The 16,276-nt window shown below is 42.1% G+C and overlaps 1 protein-coding gene across 2 annotated transcripts in view; it reads left to right on the top strand.

Annotated features, from left to right (window-relative positions):
- The first annotated feature begins 4,784 nt into the window (after window positions 1-4,784).
- The window catches only part of LVRN (laeverin), a 55,407-nt gene continuing 43,915 nt past the window's right edge, over window positions 4,785-16,276 (top strand). The window contains exon 1 of one of the 2 annotated variants that reach the window (XM_033110728.1): window positions 4,785-5,644. In XM_033110728.1, coding sequence (XP_032966619.1) covers window positions 4,947-5,644 — 698 coding nt within the window. In that variant the 5' untranslated portion in view covers window positions 4,785-4,946. The remainder of the gene's footprint in view (window positions 5,645-16,276) is intronic. The other variant, XM_033110727.1, reaches the window with a different exon arrangement.

Here is a 16,276-nt window from a genome sequence, read left to right on the forward strand (position 1 = left end):
TGTCCTATTCTCTACTTTATTAATCTCTACTTTAATCTTTATTATTTTCTATGTTTGATTTATGTTGCTCTTCTTTTTCTAATTCCTTAAGGTGTAAAGTTAGGTTATTGATCTGAGATCTTTTGGCTTGAGCAATGTAAGATTTACTAGATGTGAGAGCTCAGGGCCTTCTCAGGTCTTTCCTGAGCATGTGTACAGCCTCAGTCATGTCCATAGAGCCCTATGCACGCATATGGCCTTCTAGATTTCCAGGAATATGTTGGATCTTTTCAAAGTCCCCTATAGAGATCTAATTCCTGAGCTTTTCCTTTTATGCTTTATGATGAGCTTAGTATTTGCCTCAAGTGTTTCCTCACCTCAGGCAGTTGCACTGTTGAACAATTGCCTCTGATTGTTTTCAACCAATGCTCCTGGGGAAAGGCTGTTCACAATGGGTGAAATCTGAAATAGGTCAAATAAAGAGAGCCTTGAGAGTAGAGTCTTCCAGGGAATCACCAGATAATTCAAATAATGACAGTTCTCTGAGAATGAGGCTTTAAAGGGACTGTGTTGGTGTAGAGTTAACCCCTGGACCCTTTGCAGAACATAAAAAGAATTTATGAGACTCCACAAGAGTAAGAAAAGATTTATTGAAAGTCGAAAAGAGAGCAAGTTCTGTTTGGAACTGGCAGAAGTTTTGCCAGGGCAGTCTAAGAGGGAGAGCTGCGGAGACAGGGGTAAGAGAGAGATACTGGCAAATGGAGTTTAGCCAGGGTAGAGTCCAATGGGGGACAGCTGCGCCAATGAGGAGTGCTGGGCTTTTATATTTTTCCATGCAGGATGGAGGGTGCTTGTCAGCTTGCAGGGGTGGGGGCCTGCTGTTACAATTGTCTTGTCCTGGGAACTGTCCTGTTCCCATCTATGATGGGTGTTTGTTAGTGTGCAGGGGTTGCTGTTGTGATTGGGGACTGTTCTGTTCCTACCTGTGATGGATGTAAGGTGTTTGTCAGCCTGCAGGTGCAGTGCTAGCCAGGGGATTCAGAGCCAAGCGGTTAATGTTTAAGCTTGCCCCTGCCACCTTACAAGCTTGCTCCTGTTAACTCTTTGCCTGTCCCATCCTGCCAGCTAACAAGTCCACTCCTGTTAATTCATTACTTGTCTCATCAGGGCCTTTAACACTTTTACACTCCTTTCAGCGGCTGGCAGGCTGCTGGTTTTCTGGTTTTCACCATAATAGCCTGCTGTTAATTTTTAAGGCTACTGCAGAGCTGAGGAGAGGGCAGTAAGAATAAAGCAAGTTAAAATACCTAAAGCTGTGGGTTTTTTTACTGAGATTTGGCCGATTTTCTTGAATAAACACTCCCTGGATCATTGCAAGCTTTTGGTTACTTTCCAAAGTTCTGAAATAGTTAATTTGACAATTTTCCCAGTGTTAACATTGCTTTCATGGAAGACAGGATTTTCAGTGGTCCTTACTCTGCCTTACCTCTGGATATCTGGTTTTTGAGTCTTGATTGATTTATGATGTGCTCATTAGTTTGAGATCCCCCTGGAGACCCTTAGGGTTAGTTTCTTTACTTGATGATTTGCAACTGGATTTATGGGTCTAATAAACTTGACTTGATTATTTAAAAGGCCTGAACAAGATTCCTGTCACAGACCTTAATGGTTCAAGCTGGTGACACAACATGGTCTCTTTATGCAAATAATGGCCCTTGGGAAGCTTGCACATGGGATGTCTCTCTGATCTCAAATACTTGCCTGTATTCTCTTTCTCTTGTTGGCACCATATCCTTTGCCTTTAAATAAAAGCCTATGTGAAGATGCTCTATGGTATAGTCTGGTGAATGCTTTCAAATAACCAAACTAGGAAAATCTTTGCAATGGTATATCCATACAATATAATAGTATGCAGCTGTAGAAAACAATGTGAGAGATATCCATGGACTCTTATGGAAAGATATTCAAGACGTATTGTTACATAAAAATGCAAGTTGCAGAACTGCATTTTAGCATACTATTTTTTTATGTAAGAAAGGAGAGAAATATAAGAGTACATAATTGTATTTTCTTGATTTGCATAAGTAAACACTGAAAGGATACACACAAAAAATATTAAAAATTACTAACTATGGAAGTGGTGGAAGCAAGATATCTCAACATATAAATGTTCATGTCGTTTTGATTTTTTAATCTTATGAACCTATTACTCATTAAAAACTTAAAATTTTAAAGTAAATGAAGAAAAACAGAAAAGAAAAATTGTCATGTGATGCAAGGGGATGCTGAAGTATTACAGAGGTTCATAATAAGTAACAAGAAATAAGGATGGAAAATTAAAACACATGCTGAAGCATAAACAACAAAAATAAATTGCAATACAAGATACAAGGTGAAGTTTCATTTGAGTAGCATATGAAAAGCTTGGATTATTGCTTTAGGTCAGGATTTCTGAACAGCAGCACTGCTGACATTTGGGGAGGGGTATTTCTTTGTGGTAGGGAGCTGTCCTGTGACTGCAGGATGTTTGGGGGTATCCCTGGCCTCTATCCACTAGATGCCATTAGCACCACCCCGCCTCCAAGTTCTGACAACCAAAAATGTCTCCAAACATTGCCAAATGTCCCAGGGATGGGGACACCAAAAGCTCCCCCCAGTTGAGAATCACTGCATAGTAAATAGAGTTTTAGAGCAGCTCATTAAAAAAAGATTTTAAAAAACTGTTTAGTTAGTGTTTTTCTAGCAACTAATCTGTGTTCCAGAACTACTCTTTCATTGAGATGGATTTCATATAATAGTATTTTCAAATATTTCATGTAACAGTATTTTTCAGTATTTTAATTACATAAGCATGACTCAGCCAGTATATTATTTTGCAACTTCTTTTGCGTGACATTAATGGTTTATCCAAAATATTTCCCCTTTTAATAAGATATTTAAATTGCTGAATCATTTGGTGAGATTTTATTACTTTGAAACTTTTTGTGTGGTAGCCAATCTCTATTTCTTTCATGATATTAGAAAAATGGAATTAAGTATTCGTGTCCACAGACTCACTTTTCAGTAGAGCTTCTTATTTAAAATTGAGGGGAGGGACACCTCTAACATGAATTTGAAATCATTCTGTTACTGGCTCCTTTTCTTTTTTCTTTTTATCTTTCCTTGGGACTCTGGAATCCTTCAAGAAATTGTCCAGGGGGCGGTAAGGACAATAATTAAGTAACACTACATCTGTGACAATCCCCATCTGACAATGACCTAAACTCAGAGTATCCTGCTAGCTCAGTAGCTCACAATTCTGGCAGCCTGACTTGGGGTAGGTTTTGCAGAGAGGAATAGAGGGAGCGTCTCCTCCCATGGCTCTACCCAGGATCTTCTGGGAGTTATTCATGTGGTCGTAATTATTTTTAAATACGATTGTTTCGTTTCTGAAGAAAGCAAACCAAACTTGGAATCAGGAGGCTGGTCCACAGATGACAGCACAACCATCTGCTTGAGCTTGGTGTCAAGTCTCCATCCTCTTCCCCGGCTCGTTCCAGAGGTTTTTATTTTTAATGTGGTTAGTTTTATTTCGAGGAGCGGGGAAGATCACATTTGCCAGGAGAATCACCTGGGCTTATCTTGTCTGTGAACTCAGGTGAAAGGATTTCCTCATTGGGAGATACAGTTCAAAGTAGGAAAGTGAAGACCATTTTATGGCGGTGACGGAAAGATTCTCTTCGTTCTGAAAAAACTGAGAGTCTAACGACGGGATGTGCTCAAATAAATCTGGAGGCAGCAACAGGACCTTTAACCACCCTCTCCTCCCTCTTCCGCCGCGCCTCCTGGGTACTTGCAAGCCATTCCCAATTCACCCGAGAGCGCGTGCAAACTCGGAACTCGGCTCACAGGCCAAACTCTCCCAGGAGCATCGCTCAACAGCAAACTGATGCCCGCATGCCAAGGGCCTCACTGACTAGGCCCCACCTGGGAGACGAGTTCCAGCCCCGCGGTTTCCGAGTGGGAAGGCTGGCCGCCGGACTGTCTTTTTCTCTGCTTATAAATTGTAGGCCGTTTTTTGAGAGCGGGATTCCCCTTTCCCCGGCCAGGGGCGCGGAGAACCAGAGCCGGCTCCAGGACAGGACACCCAGTCCCGGGCAGTTGCGGAGCGGCATCCCGCCCTGCCCGGTCCCTAGGTTAAGCGGCGGTCCCCACTCCTTCACTGCGGAGACGCAGACGTCACGCCCCCTGGCTTTTTGTCGCCCCTCCTCTCCAGCTCCTAAAAGGCTGCGGGACGCGGGACCTTATTTTCATCAGCGCACTCGCTACCTGTGCCGCGTTGAGTCCCCAGCTTATCCAGGAGATGAATTTCACGCCAAAGATTTGGCTCCGGAAGTTAGTTCTGACCGCACGGTTGTCCCTCGCAGAGTCATTTCAGAGCGCGCCCCGAAACTCCAGGTTCTTAAGCCTCCGCCGCACCCCCCAGCGCATGAATACCCGGTGGTGTCCGGCAGGTGTGCTGCCTGCCGCTCACCGCTGCGTTCAAGGAGCTGAGGGTGCTCCGTACCTGTCTCTTTTCCGACACCTGAACTGCACCGGGACTTACCCAACAAATCCCACGAATCCACATATCCCTGTCGGAGGTTTCCAAATTCCAGTTTCTTCCGACCGTCCCGCCCCCGCGCCGACTCTAGAAACCTCTTCTGTGAGGTCTTTCCCTTCCGACCCGAAGGGGCGCGCGCTTGGGTGCGCCGAGTCCGCCTCTTCCCCGGCTCTGGAGGGCGGGGTGGGTAGGCAGGGACCTGGATCTGATTAGGTGGGAGGGGGAAGCCATGGTCCCAAACCTCCTCTCCTGTCTCCCAGCGCCTCCGGGAGGAAGAGGGTAGGCACAAGAGAGGTGGGTCCCGTCTCCAAGCACCCTGCCCGGGCATCTGAGCCACTGCCGCCGTATCCGGGCTCTCACCTCGTTCTTGTCTGGGGTCCCGGCCATGGGGCCGCCTTCCAGCTCTGGATTCTACATGAGCCGCGCAGTAGCCCTGCTGCTGGCGGGGCTGGCTGCTGCGCTCTTGCTGGCGCTGACGGTGCTCGCTGCCCTGTACGGCCACTGCGCGCGCGTGGCGCCGTCGGAGCTTCAGGACTGCGGCGTCCCGGACGCCGCACCTTCCCCGCCGGGTGAGCAGGACCAGTCGCCGCCGACCCGGAAGCCCGATCCGGCTCTCGAGCCGACGGTGGCGGCCACCCCGGACAGCTGGCGACCCCCGGGGCCCTGGGACCAGATGCGCCTGCCTCCTTGGCTCGTGCCGCTGCACTACGAGCTGGAGCTGTGGCCCCAGCTGCGGCCAGACGAGCTCTCGGCTCCCGCGTTGCGCTTCACTGGCCGCGTGAACATCACGGTGCGCTGCACTGCGGCCAGCGCGCGCCTGCTGCTGCACAGCTTCCTCCTGGACTGTGACAGCGCGGAAGTGCGGGGTCCTCTGTCCCCGGGCACCGGAGACGCCACCGTGGGCCGCGTGCCGGTGGACGACATGTGGTTCGCGTTGGATATGCAGTACATGGTGCTCGAGCTCCGCGAGGCCTTGCAGCCCGGCAGCCTCTATGAGCTGCAGCTCAACTTCTCGGGCCCGTTGTACCAGGACACCAGGGAGGGACTATTCCTCAACGTCTACACGGACCAGGGTGAGCGCAGGTAAGGGCTCGACCCTCGCCATCAGTCCAGCTGTCTACCTGCCTTCAGGTGCGGGTCTCCTTCCCTTTCCCCCAAACCCTCCATCCTACCCCTCGCGACATTTTCTTTTAGAGCCAGAGGCAGAGTGCCTGCTTTCTCCCCTTCTCTCCAGAGATTCTGCTTGGAATAAAGGCTTTGAGACCGTGGTCCTTCCTCAGGCCAGTTTTCATTCCCATCCCTGCCCGTCCAGGTTTTTTTTTTTTTCTTTTTTTCTCGTTGCCCCCTTTAAGATCGCCGCCACCCCAGAAGTTAATCGTCCTCTTCAGAAAGTCCCATTATTCCTATAACCCACAATTTTTTCATCGCAGTGAACAAATTCCTTGCTACTCAAATTGGTCGCGGACCTGCTATAGCTGTAATAACCTGGGAGCTTGTTCAAAAGGCAGACACGTGGGCCCCACCCTCGATGGAGGGGATTAGAATTTACATTTTAACAAGATACTCGGGTGATTTCCGGGCGTTAAAATTGGAGAAAAGCGGGGCTATAGCATCCTTGCTCTCCCTGAGGATCCCTCCTGGGCGTCCCTCCGCGCTCAGCTCCCTGTTCTGCCTCTTTTCCACAGCTCTTTGAACATCTCTGCTGAGTGTTGGAGGCGCTTTCCGGATTCCTCAGCTGAAAAAAGTAAAATAAAAGCGATGACAGAGCTCCCCTCTGAGTTTGCAAGCTCACTCAGTGTACACATATGATCTTCTAACACTCATTTGAGATAATGTCTCTCACTAGGGATGTTTCCAGTTCGAGAATTGCCCTTGCCAGCTCTGCGACCATATTACTCGACCTCCAGCCAGTATGGGGGTGTGGAGTGGAGGGAATGGTTTAGGTGTAAGATACCAAAAGGTCTTTTTTACAAACTGGCGGTCTCCTTCACTCACGCACTGGCGAAGCTTTTGCGGTTTACACAACTGCATGTACTTTACCCTTTATTATTAAAGAAAATGTTCTCAGATGTTCTCCGAGGGGAAGAAACCCACTAAATTACCCCGTAAATCGTCCCCTGAGCTATTTTCAAAACTTCGAGGATTTAAAAAAAAAAAAAAGTTTAATAAGCTGCCTTAGTGGGTGTGTAATCTGTAAGTTTTGTTTTAAGGACAGTATGCCTCAAAAATGCATCAATGCTTGAAAAATCGTTTTGAAAATTTTCATAGTGGGATAACGTGTAACTAGACTTATGAGCACTGGAAACCTTTTGAAATTACTGTGTGTAGTTCAGGGTGCAAAATTTTTCAGAGAGAAAAAATGGCCACTTTCTGCACACATATCTGGAAATGTTTCCTGCTGTCAGGAAGTAAATCTTCATCTGTTCACCCATCTCTTTCTTCTTCCTTGATGGGAAGTCTTCATGGGGCCCAGACAACTGGCTCTAGCAAACATGGGAACGGAAAGTCCCTTTTTCGATTGTGCTGCCAACTCTAGTGGTAACTAGAAACCTTATTTTGAGAAAAGTAAAATTCAAACAAGCAGAAATCTTAATAAAGTTTTACCGATGTTCATAGACCAAGGTAGAACTCCAGAATTGTGACATCTTAGAGGAGCTGTTGCCTCAAAGCTGTTCTTCAGGGTCTGTGCTTCTGAAGCCACAAGGAAAAGAAACCTGCGGTTGAGCTTGAAGCCAAGATCACAAAGACACTGGACAAAATGATGACTGGTGGTGAGGCAGATTTTGGAAGCCCAATGAGGCCTAGGTTTGAACCTGAGCGGTGTGACCTGAGCCAGTCTCTTTACCTCTGAGTTTGTTGCCTCATTCGTGGAATAGACATAATAAGTGTCAACCTTTAGAGTGTTGTGAGAATTAAGTAAGAAAGGTGGGACAGTGACTGGCTTACAACCTGTGCAGTAGTAGCTGCTATTATTCGTTCTGGGTATAATTGTTAGGAACATTCTTCTGTTACCTACACCTGGAACTTGCCACATTCCTGGTAGACATGAGTTTAAGAAGAAGATTCCCATTTGGGAAGAAACTGCCTACTGATATCACGTTTTTCTCGGGCTATCTCTCACTTCAGCTGCAGCAGTTTGAACCTGTTTATCTCTCTTCGTTGGTGATCCTTTATCATATTCTGGACAGACTCATGTTTTTAAAGAATTTCAACATTAAGGGAACAGAGAAAGGAAATCATTGCAGAAAATACAAAAAGCATCACTCTCTCCCACTTTTAAGGTTTAGGTTATGATTTTCTACTTCAGAGGTTTCTGAGGGTGCTTCCCACTTTTCCTTGGCCCTTCTCCACGTGGCAGGTGTCATCACATTCCTACCATATGGCAGCCATCTACTGGACGCCTTGGACATGTATGTCTGTGTGTCAGTGCCTGGTTCCTTCGTTCCGTGTGTAGAAAGTTGAGAGCAAGATCCAAATGTTAATGTTCCTCAAAGCAGTATTTCCCAAACTTCATCCACTGGCGTGTCACAATTTCAAGTTGTGTCAAATTATTCACCTATCTCTGCCCATCGTATTTGCTAAAAAAAAAAAGCTACTGGATTTAAAGAAAAATATTAAGTAGATTTATTGAAAAGCAACTCCATACCATTGTCACAAATGGATAACCATTTGCAATTTATAGAATATAATGGCACAGTTAATACAGTGTAAACAAAACAATGCTGATGAGTTCTACCTATTATTATTGCCTGCTGAAGGGTCTGAAGGCTCTGAATCTGAGGGCTGTTCTCTCTTTGTCAAAAAGGAAAATAGGAATTAGGTGTTCAAGATAAATAATACCAAACTGAGACTTTCTCTTGACCTGATCAGAATTATTCATAAAATTGGAAAAGGACTGACTTTCTCATCTGTGAGTCAGATCTATAGAGCAGAGTACCTGAGGGCTACCAAAAATCTTTCTCCATTTATACTTTGGGGAATCCTGCGTGAGAGTAGTGACTCACAAACTTCTAATGTACATCAGAACCATCAGAGGAGCTCATTAAATATGCAGATTCCTGGGGCACAGCCTCAAATATTCCAGGTCAGTACACTCGTGTTCACAGCAACATAATTCACAACAGCCACAAGGTAGAAGCGACCCAGTGTCTATTGATAGATGATGGATAAACAGAATTGGTATATACATACAATGGAGCCTTATTCAGCCTTAAAAAGAAGGGAAATTCTGGCACCTGCTACCACATGGATAAACCTTGAGCACATTCATTATACAGAGGGTGCCAAAAAAAATGTATACACATTTTAAGAAAGGAAAACTTATTAAAACTGTAATACTCAATATATACTGATAACAGAAGATGAATATAATCATGTGTATACATTTTTTCGGCACCCAGGTATAAGGTACCTAGAGTAGTCAAATTCATAGAGGCAGAAAGTAGAATGGCAGTTGCTAAGGGCTGGGGGAGTGGAGAGTTGTTTAATGAAGAATATTTAGGTTTCCAGTTTAAGGCTATTATACATAAACCTTCTATGAGCAATTGTGTATACATTTTTGCATGAATGTGAGTTTTCATTTTTCTGGAATAAATGCCCAGGAGTGCAATTGTTGTATGGTAGTTGCATGTTTAGTTTTTCAGAAACTACCAAACTGTCAAATGTGTCCCAAAGGGTCTGTACCATTTCACTTTCCCACCAGTAATGTATGAATGACAGTTTCTCTGCATCTTGGCCACCATTGCATATTGTCACTGTTTTTTTATTTTAACGTGTATAGTGATATCTCGTTGTGATTTTAATTTGCATTTCTCTAATGGCTAATGATGTTGAACATCTTTTTTGTGCTTATCTGCCATTTGTATCTCACCTTCAATGAAATGTCTTTTGCCCATTTTCTAATTGAATTGTTTTTTTACTGTTGATTTCTAGTAATTCTTTATATATTCTATGTCTAAGTCTGTTGAGATATATGGTTTGCAAGTGTGTTCTCCCAGTCTGTAACTTGTCGTTTCATCCTTTTAATAGTTATTTCAGAGAGCAAAAGTTTTTAATTTTAGTGAAATTCATTTTATCAATTTTTTATAGGTCATGTCTAAGAATTCTTTTTTTAAAGACTATATATTTTTAGAGCAGTTTTACAATCAAATTGAGAGAGAATTACAGAGATTTCTCATTAACTCCCCACCCCCACACATGCATGACCTCCCCCACTATCAGTGGCACTTTTTTTTTTTCACCAAAGATGAACCTATATTGACACATCATAATCACCCAAAGTCCGTAGTTTACCTTAGGATTCACTGTTGGTGGTGTACATTCTACAAGTTTGGACAAACATATAATGACATATATCTGTCATTATAAAATCATACAGAGTATATTCACTTCCCCTACATCCTCTATTATCTGTCTGTTTATCACTCCAACCATTGATCTTTTTATTGTCTCTGTAATTTTGCCTTTTCCAGAACGTCCTATAGTTGGAATCTTTATATATGTATGTAGCCTTTTCAGATTGGCTTCTTTTACTCGGTAATAGGCAATTGAGGTTCTTCCATGCCTTTTCATGGCTTGATAGCTCATTTCTTTTTAGCACTGAATAATATTCCATTGTCTGGTTTGATCACAGTTTATTCATTTACCTACTAAAGGACGTCTTGGTTGCTTCCAAGTTTTCGCAATTATGAATAAAACTGCTATCAACATCCATGTGCAGGTTTTTGTGTGGACATATGAGATCAGATAATTAAGTTTGCGAACTCATTCTAGAAAAAGTGCTACATACCTCATTGCTGAATATCACTACGGTCACCTTCGAAGTACTCCCCTTGGGAAGCTATGCACCGACGCCAGTGCCTAGTCCACCCTTCAAAGCAATTTTGGACCTCTTTTTCTGGAATTGCCATCAGAGCTGTCGTCATATTACACTTGATGTCCTGAATGTCATCAAAGTGTCTTCCTTTCAATATTTCCTTTATCTTTGGTTAAAGAAAGAAGTCAATGGGAGCCAGATCAGGTGAGTAGGGAGGGTGTTCCAATACAGTTATTCGTTTACTGGCTAAAAACTCCCTCACAGACAGTGCCGTGTGAGCTAGTGCATTGTCGTGATGCAAGAGCCATGAATTGTTGGTGAAAATTTCAGGTCGTCTAACTTTTTCATGCAGCCTCATTAGCACTTCTAAATAGTAAACTTGGTTAACTGTCTTTCCAGTTGGTACAAATTCATAATGAATAATCCCTCTGATATCGAAAAAGGTTAGCAACATCATTACAACAAGTTCGCGAGTCCTTGTACATTTTCAGTTTAGGTAAGTACCAAGGAGCATAATTATTAGACTGTATGGTAAGAGTATGTTTACTTTGCAATAAATCATCAAACTGTCTTCCAAAGTGGCTGGGCCATTTTGCATTCCCACAGGCAGCGAGTGAGAGTTCTGTTGCTCCACGTCCTCATCAGCATTTGGTGTTGCCGGTGTTCTGGGATTTGGCTATTCTAATAGGTGTATAGTGTTATCTCATTGTTGTAATTTGCATTTCCCTGATGACATGTGATGTGGAACATCTTTTCATATGCTTATTTGCCATCTGTATAGTTTCTTTGGTGAGATGTCTGTTGAGATCTTTGGTCCATTTTGTAATTGAGATATTTGTTTTCTTATTGTTGAGTTTTAAGAGTTCTTTGTATACTTGTATCTTACATAGCAATCCTTTATAAGATGTACATTTTGCAAATATTTTCTCCCAGTTTGTGGCTTGTCTTCTCATTCTTTTTATATTGTAAAGACAATATAAAAACTTTGCAGAGCAGAAGTTTTTAATTTTAATGAAGTTCAGTTTATCATTTCTTTCATAGATCTTGTCTTTGGAGTATTATACAAGAAGCACCATATCCAAAGTCATTTAGGTTTTCTTCTCTATGTTATCTTGTAGGAGTTTAATAGTTTTGAGTTTTACATTTATGTTCACGACCCATTACCAGTTAACTTTTGTAAAATGTGTAAGGTCTCTGTCTAGATTCATCTTTTTGCATGTGGATATCCCATAGTTCCAGCAACATTTGTTGAAGAGACTATATTTACTCCTTTGTCAAAGATTAGTTGATTGTGTTTATGTGCATCTATTTCTGGGTGGTTTATTCTGTTCCATTGAGCTAGTTGTCTATTCTTTTATTTATTCCTATCTTATTGATAGTTTTTATTGTGAAGCGGTGTTGGATTTTGGCAAAAGCTTTTTCTGCATCTATTAATATAATCATGTGATTTTTCTTATTTAGTCTGTTGATTTGATGGATTACCTTAATTGATTTTCAAATGTTGAACCACTCTTGCATACCTGGGATAAATCCCATTTGGCTGTGTAGTATAACTCTTTTCATACATTATTGAATTAAATTTGCTAATATTTTGTTGAGGATTTTTACAACTATAGTCATAAGAGATATTGGTCTGTAGTTTTCTTTTCTGGAAATGTCTTTGTCTGCTTTTGGTATTAGGATAATGCTGGCCTCAGAATAAGAGAAAATATATTCCCTCTGCTTCTATCCTCTGAAAGAGATTGTACAGAATTGGTATTTTTTTTTCTTAAATGCTTGGTAGAATTCACCAGTGAACCCATCTGGGCCTAGTACTTTCTGTTTTGGAAGATTATTAATAATTCTTTACTAATAATTATTATTAATTTAATTATTAATTTAATAGGCCTATTCAGATTGCATATTTCTTCTTGTATGAATTTTGGAAGATAACATTTTTCGGGGAATTGGTCCATTTCATCTATATCATCAAATTTGTGGGCATAGAGTATTTCATAGTACTCCTTATTATCCTTTTAACATCCGTGAAATCTGTACTGATGTCCCCACTTTCATTTCTGATATTCTTATTGATATAGCTGAATTAATACCTACCATATTCATTACTGTTTTCTATTTGTTTCCCTTACACTATTTTTGTCTTTCACTCTTGTTCTGCCTTTCTTTACTATGTTGAATTTTTCAATCCATGAACACGGAATGTCCATTTATTGAGAGCTTTGATTTATTTCATCAACATTTTTATCATTTTAAGCATACGAAGTCTACATCTGTTTTGTTAGATTTATATCTCAATATTTAATTTATTTAAGCAATTGTAAATGATGTTATATTTTTAATTTTAGTTTGCATGTTCATTGCTGCTATATAGAAATACTGAGTTTTATATGTGTATCGTGTATCCTATGACTTGCTGATCTCACTTATTAGATCTAGTAGTTTGGGGTTTGTTGTTTGTTTTTTGTTTTTTGTAGATTCCTTTGGATTTTCTATGTAGATCATCATATCATCTGCAAATAGAGACAGTTTTATTGCTTCCATTCCAATCCATATACTATTTGTTTTATTTTCTTGCTTTATGTGCTGGCTAAAAGTCCCAGCATTATGTTGAATAAAAGTGAAAATTCTGGCTTTTTTCGTGATCTTAGGGGGAAAGTTTTTAACCTTTCTCCAATAAGTGTAATGTTAGGTGTAGATTTTTTGTGTATGTTCTTTATCAAGTTGAGGAAGTTCCCCTCTATTTATATTATTTTTGAGAAGTTCTTTTGTTGTTGTTCATGATGAATGGATGTTGGATTTGTTAAACACTTTCTCTGTATCAGTTGAGATGATCATGTGATTTTTTTCTTCTTTTGTCTGTTAATGTGGTGTATTATATTGATTGATTTTTGAATACTGAATAAGCCTTTGTGTCCCCTTAGTTTTTGATAACAGCAGTTGAAAGGGGGAGTAGTAGAAAGCCCTTCCAATATGGGAAGGAAGGCTGGGAAGAAAGAGAGAAGTACAAGTGAGCAGAACTCACTTACTTTTCACCCTCCTTCTTCTGACGGGGTGTGACCCTGAGACAATTTTTTCAGTGAAAGTCATTTCTTAGGAAGTGGCCCCAGGAAAAAACGATTGGAGAATGGGGGAAGTATGACTGGGAAGAGAAGGAGGCCATACCAGGATAAGAGACCAGTCAAAGTCCTACAGAGGAGCATTCTGGAGACAGTATGAGCCACACCTCCAAACTGTCATCATTAGGAGCAAGGGAGCAGGAGCATTTGTACAGTCCCCACATCTGTAAGTCAGTGATGGTAGACTGGCCATTGGGCCAAGGTCATCTGCCCTTTAAGGGTACAGCCAGTGCAATCCCAAGGGAGACACAGGTGCTGACTGCTGGGTGAGGGAGAAAAAGTGATAAATAGATCTAAGAAGATACAGACAGAGCACTGGCATTACCTGCTACAGGGCAGAACATAGTGTTGGATGCAGGATGCAGCCACTTACCAGTTATCTAATCGGTTACATAAACTCCCAGGGTATCAGCTTTCACATCTGTAAATTAAGAGGGTGGGGCTCTCCAAGGTCTCTTCTACTTTTGAAATTCACTGAAAGAGAGAATGTATAGTTCCATTCCAGTTCAAAGGGTTCTTTAGGAACACTCGCATTTCTGATCATTCCATTTCTTTCATAAAAGGTAAGAAAGACTATGGAGGTGTTTAGAGAAATGAAAATACAGGAATCAAAAACTGGGAGCGGCTTGCTAGTGGGAAGTGGCTGGAGAAAAATGAGACCTTTATTTGGGACAAATTATGGCAAGAACAGCATGATCAAAATCAATCATTTGTGCAGGTGTGGAAAGAGCATGCAGAGAATTGAAAGACTTCCTTCCAGTCACTGTTTATGCTAGGAAATCTGGCACAGCCCTAGCATATGACACACAAGAGAGAAATTTGAGTAATATTAGGAAAGAATTGAGAAGTCTCAAAACAAGACCAGTGAACTCAAGTGCCAGGCACATGATGTCATAGGTGTCACAGAGAACAGAGGTCATTTCATTATCCTATAGAGGTGTTGAGCCCACACATTTCAGGTGTTTTTCCTAGGAGGTGCTTTTGCTCATCAAAGATTTAGATTCTGTATCTTTTGAAAACCACTGTAACCAGCAAATTGAAAAAGCACACCTTATGGTGCAGTAAAAATGCGGCTGTGTTCCTCCCACTGTCCTTTTACAATTTAGTATCTGGGGTATTTCTTTCCTGCTCCTGCATGAATACTCTAGTAGTCCATAATTTCCTGCTCATTCTTAGGTGACAGATGATCTATGGTCACTAAGTCACAAACGCTGTCCAGATGCAGAAATTAGAAGATCCAGTCTTGTGTGATACTCAAAACTTTGAACTTAATTTACTGTGAAATCTCCCTCTCTTCCCCTCCACCCTCACTTCCCCAAGCTTGGGCTGGCTTCCGGATGGACAACTGCAGTAAGGTAGCGGGTAGTGGTTCTTCCATTTCTCCACTGCATATTTCTAGTCCTCCCCTTCCATCTTGAGCTGTTGTTTCAACTCCACAGGGTCCAGTGGGACTTGGGGAGACGGGGAAAGGTGACACACAGGGCAGTTCTAACTTGAACCAGTACTTTTGTCATTTAATCTCACTCGGGTCGAGCAGATGCCTTTTCCCATTGAGATGTCATTTTCCTGGACTGTTCAGAGTTTTCTCACTGTTTTTCTCTTTCTCCTACAATTCCCTTGATCTTGCAGGATGCTTTTCTTATTTCTCTGTTCTGACGGTCACCTGTGACTCCTTCCTCAGCCTCTGGACATCATGTAGTGCCTCTCCATGCTCCTTCAGGGAGCTATATTGGACAGAACCAAGACTGTCCCCATTATGGGGACAGGTCCACAGGTCCTCCCAGGAACACTCATACATCCCTTGCCCAGGACTGACATGGGTCCCAAGGCAGCAGCACTCTTTTGGTTCTGCCTCTAAATCAGTCATTTCTCTTACCTTGCGGATTTCCACCTTGTAGGAGTTAGACTCCAGCCAGTGTCAATTTCAACTTTCTCAAGAGTGAGTTGGGCACCAGCCTCTAAGTCTCAGCCTCAGGAAACATGTCTTCTGCTCTCAGGGATTTTCTCCTCTTAGCTCAGGGTTAGAGGGCTTGACCCTCCCTTTTCCCACCCTAAGAAATCTCTTCTTTGATCTCTTTTTTCTTCATTTCCTGACCCTTCTTCTCTGTCCTTGATGTAGCTGAAAAATCCAAGAGGAGCCCACAGGTTCTTGAGATCATGTACTTTGAAAATCTTCGCAACATGGTTTGGCATCTTTCTTTGGAATTTTACATCTGTTATTTTTTGTTGCCTGGTGGAAACTTCAGTTTTAGGATCCGATTACACAAGTAATAAACAAACATGATTTATGGGCCAATCCTTGAACCACAGTTCAGTGGTATAACATCTGTCTTTACTAAACATTTTGATTTCTGAGTGTGCTGTGTAAAAAAAAAAAAAACAAAACAAAACAAAATGGGGGACAACTCTCCAAAGAGTCTTATTTAATCTTTGACCATCTATGTTAGTTAGCACTTGTTAACTAGAGCTATAGGCATACAGAGTTCATAAAATAATTTGGAATGAAATACCTTACTCAGTGGATATTTTTATATGGTAGCAGATTGATCTCCAAGGGCATCATGTGTCCTTGACCGCTAAGACCTCTTCCAGCATAAGAAAGTCGTGAGTCCATGGTTCTCTGGCTGTACAAGAGGGCAGGAAAGAAACTGGCTTTGCAATAGTGAGCCACTAGGAGACAAATTCTCTCAAATTAACTCCTCGCCAGCTGAGCACTCTAAACGCAGACTTCATGGGTACCATAATAGCATGTTTCAGTGAGGTTTGAAGGGAGGAGAGGGTGGT

The sequence above is a fragment of the Rhinolophus ferrumequinum genome, chromosome 7 (genome assembly GCF_004115265.2).
Source record: "Rhinolophus ferrumequinum isolate MPI-CBG mRhiFer1 chromosome 7, mRhiFer1_v1.p, whole genome shotgun sequence".
NCBI lineage: Eukaryota > Metazoa > Chordata > Mammalia > Chiroptera > Rhinolophidae > Rhinolophus > Rhinolophus ferrumequinum.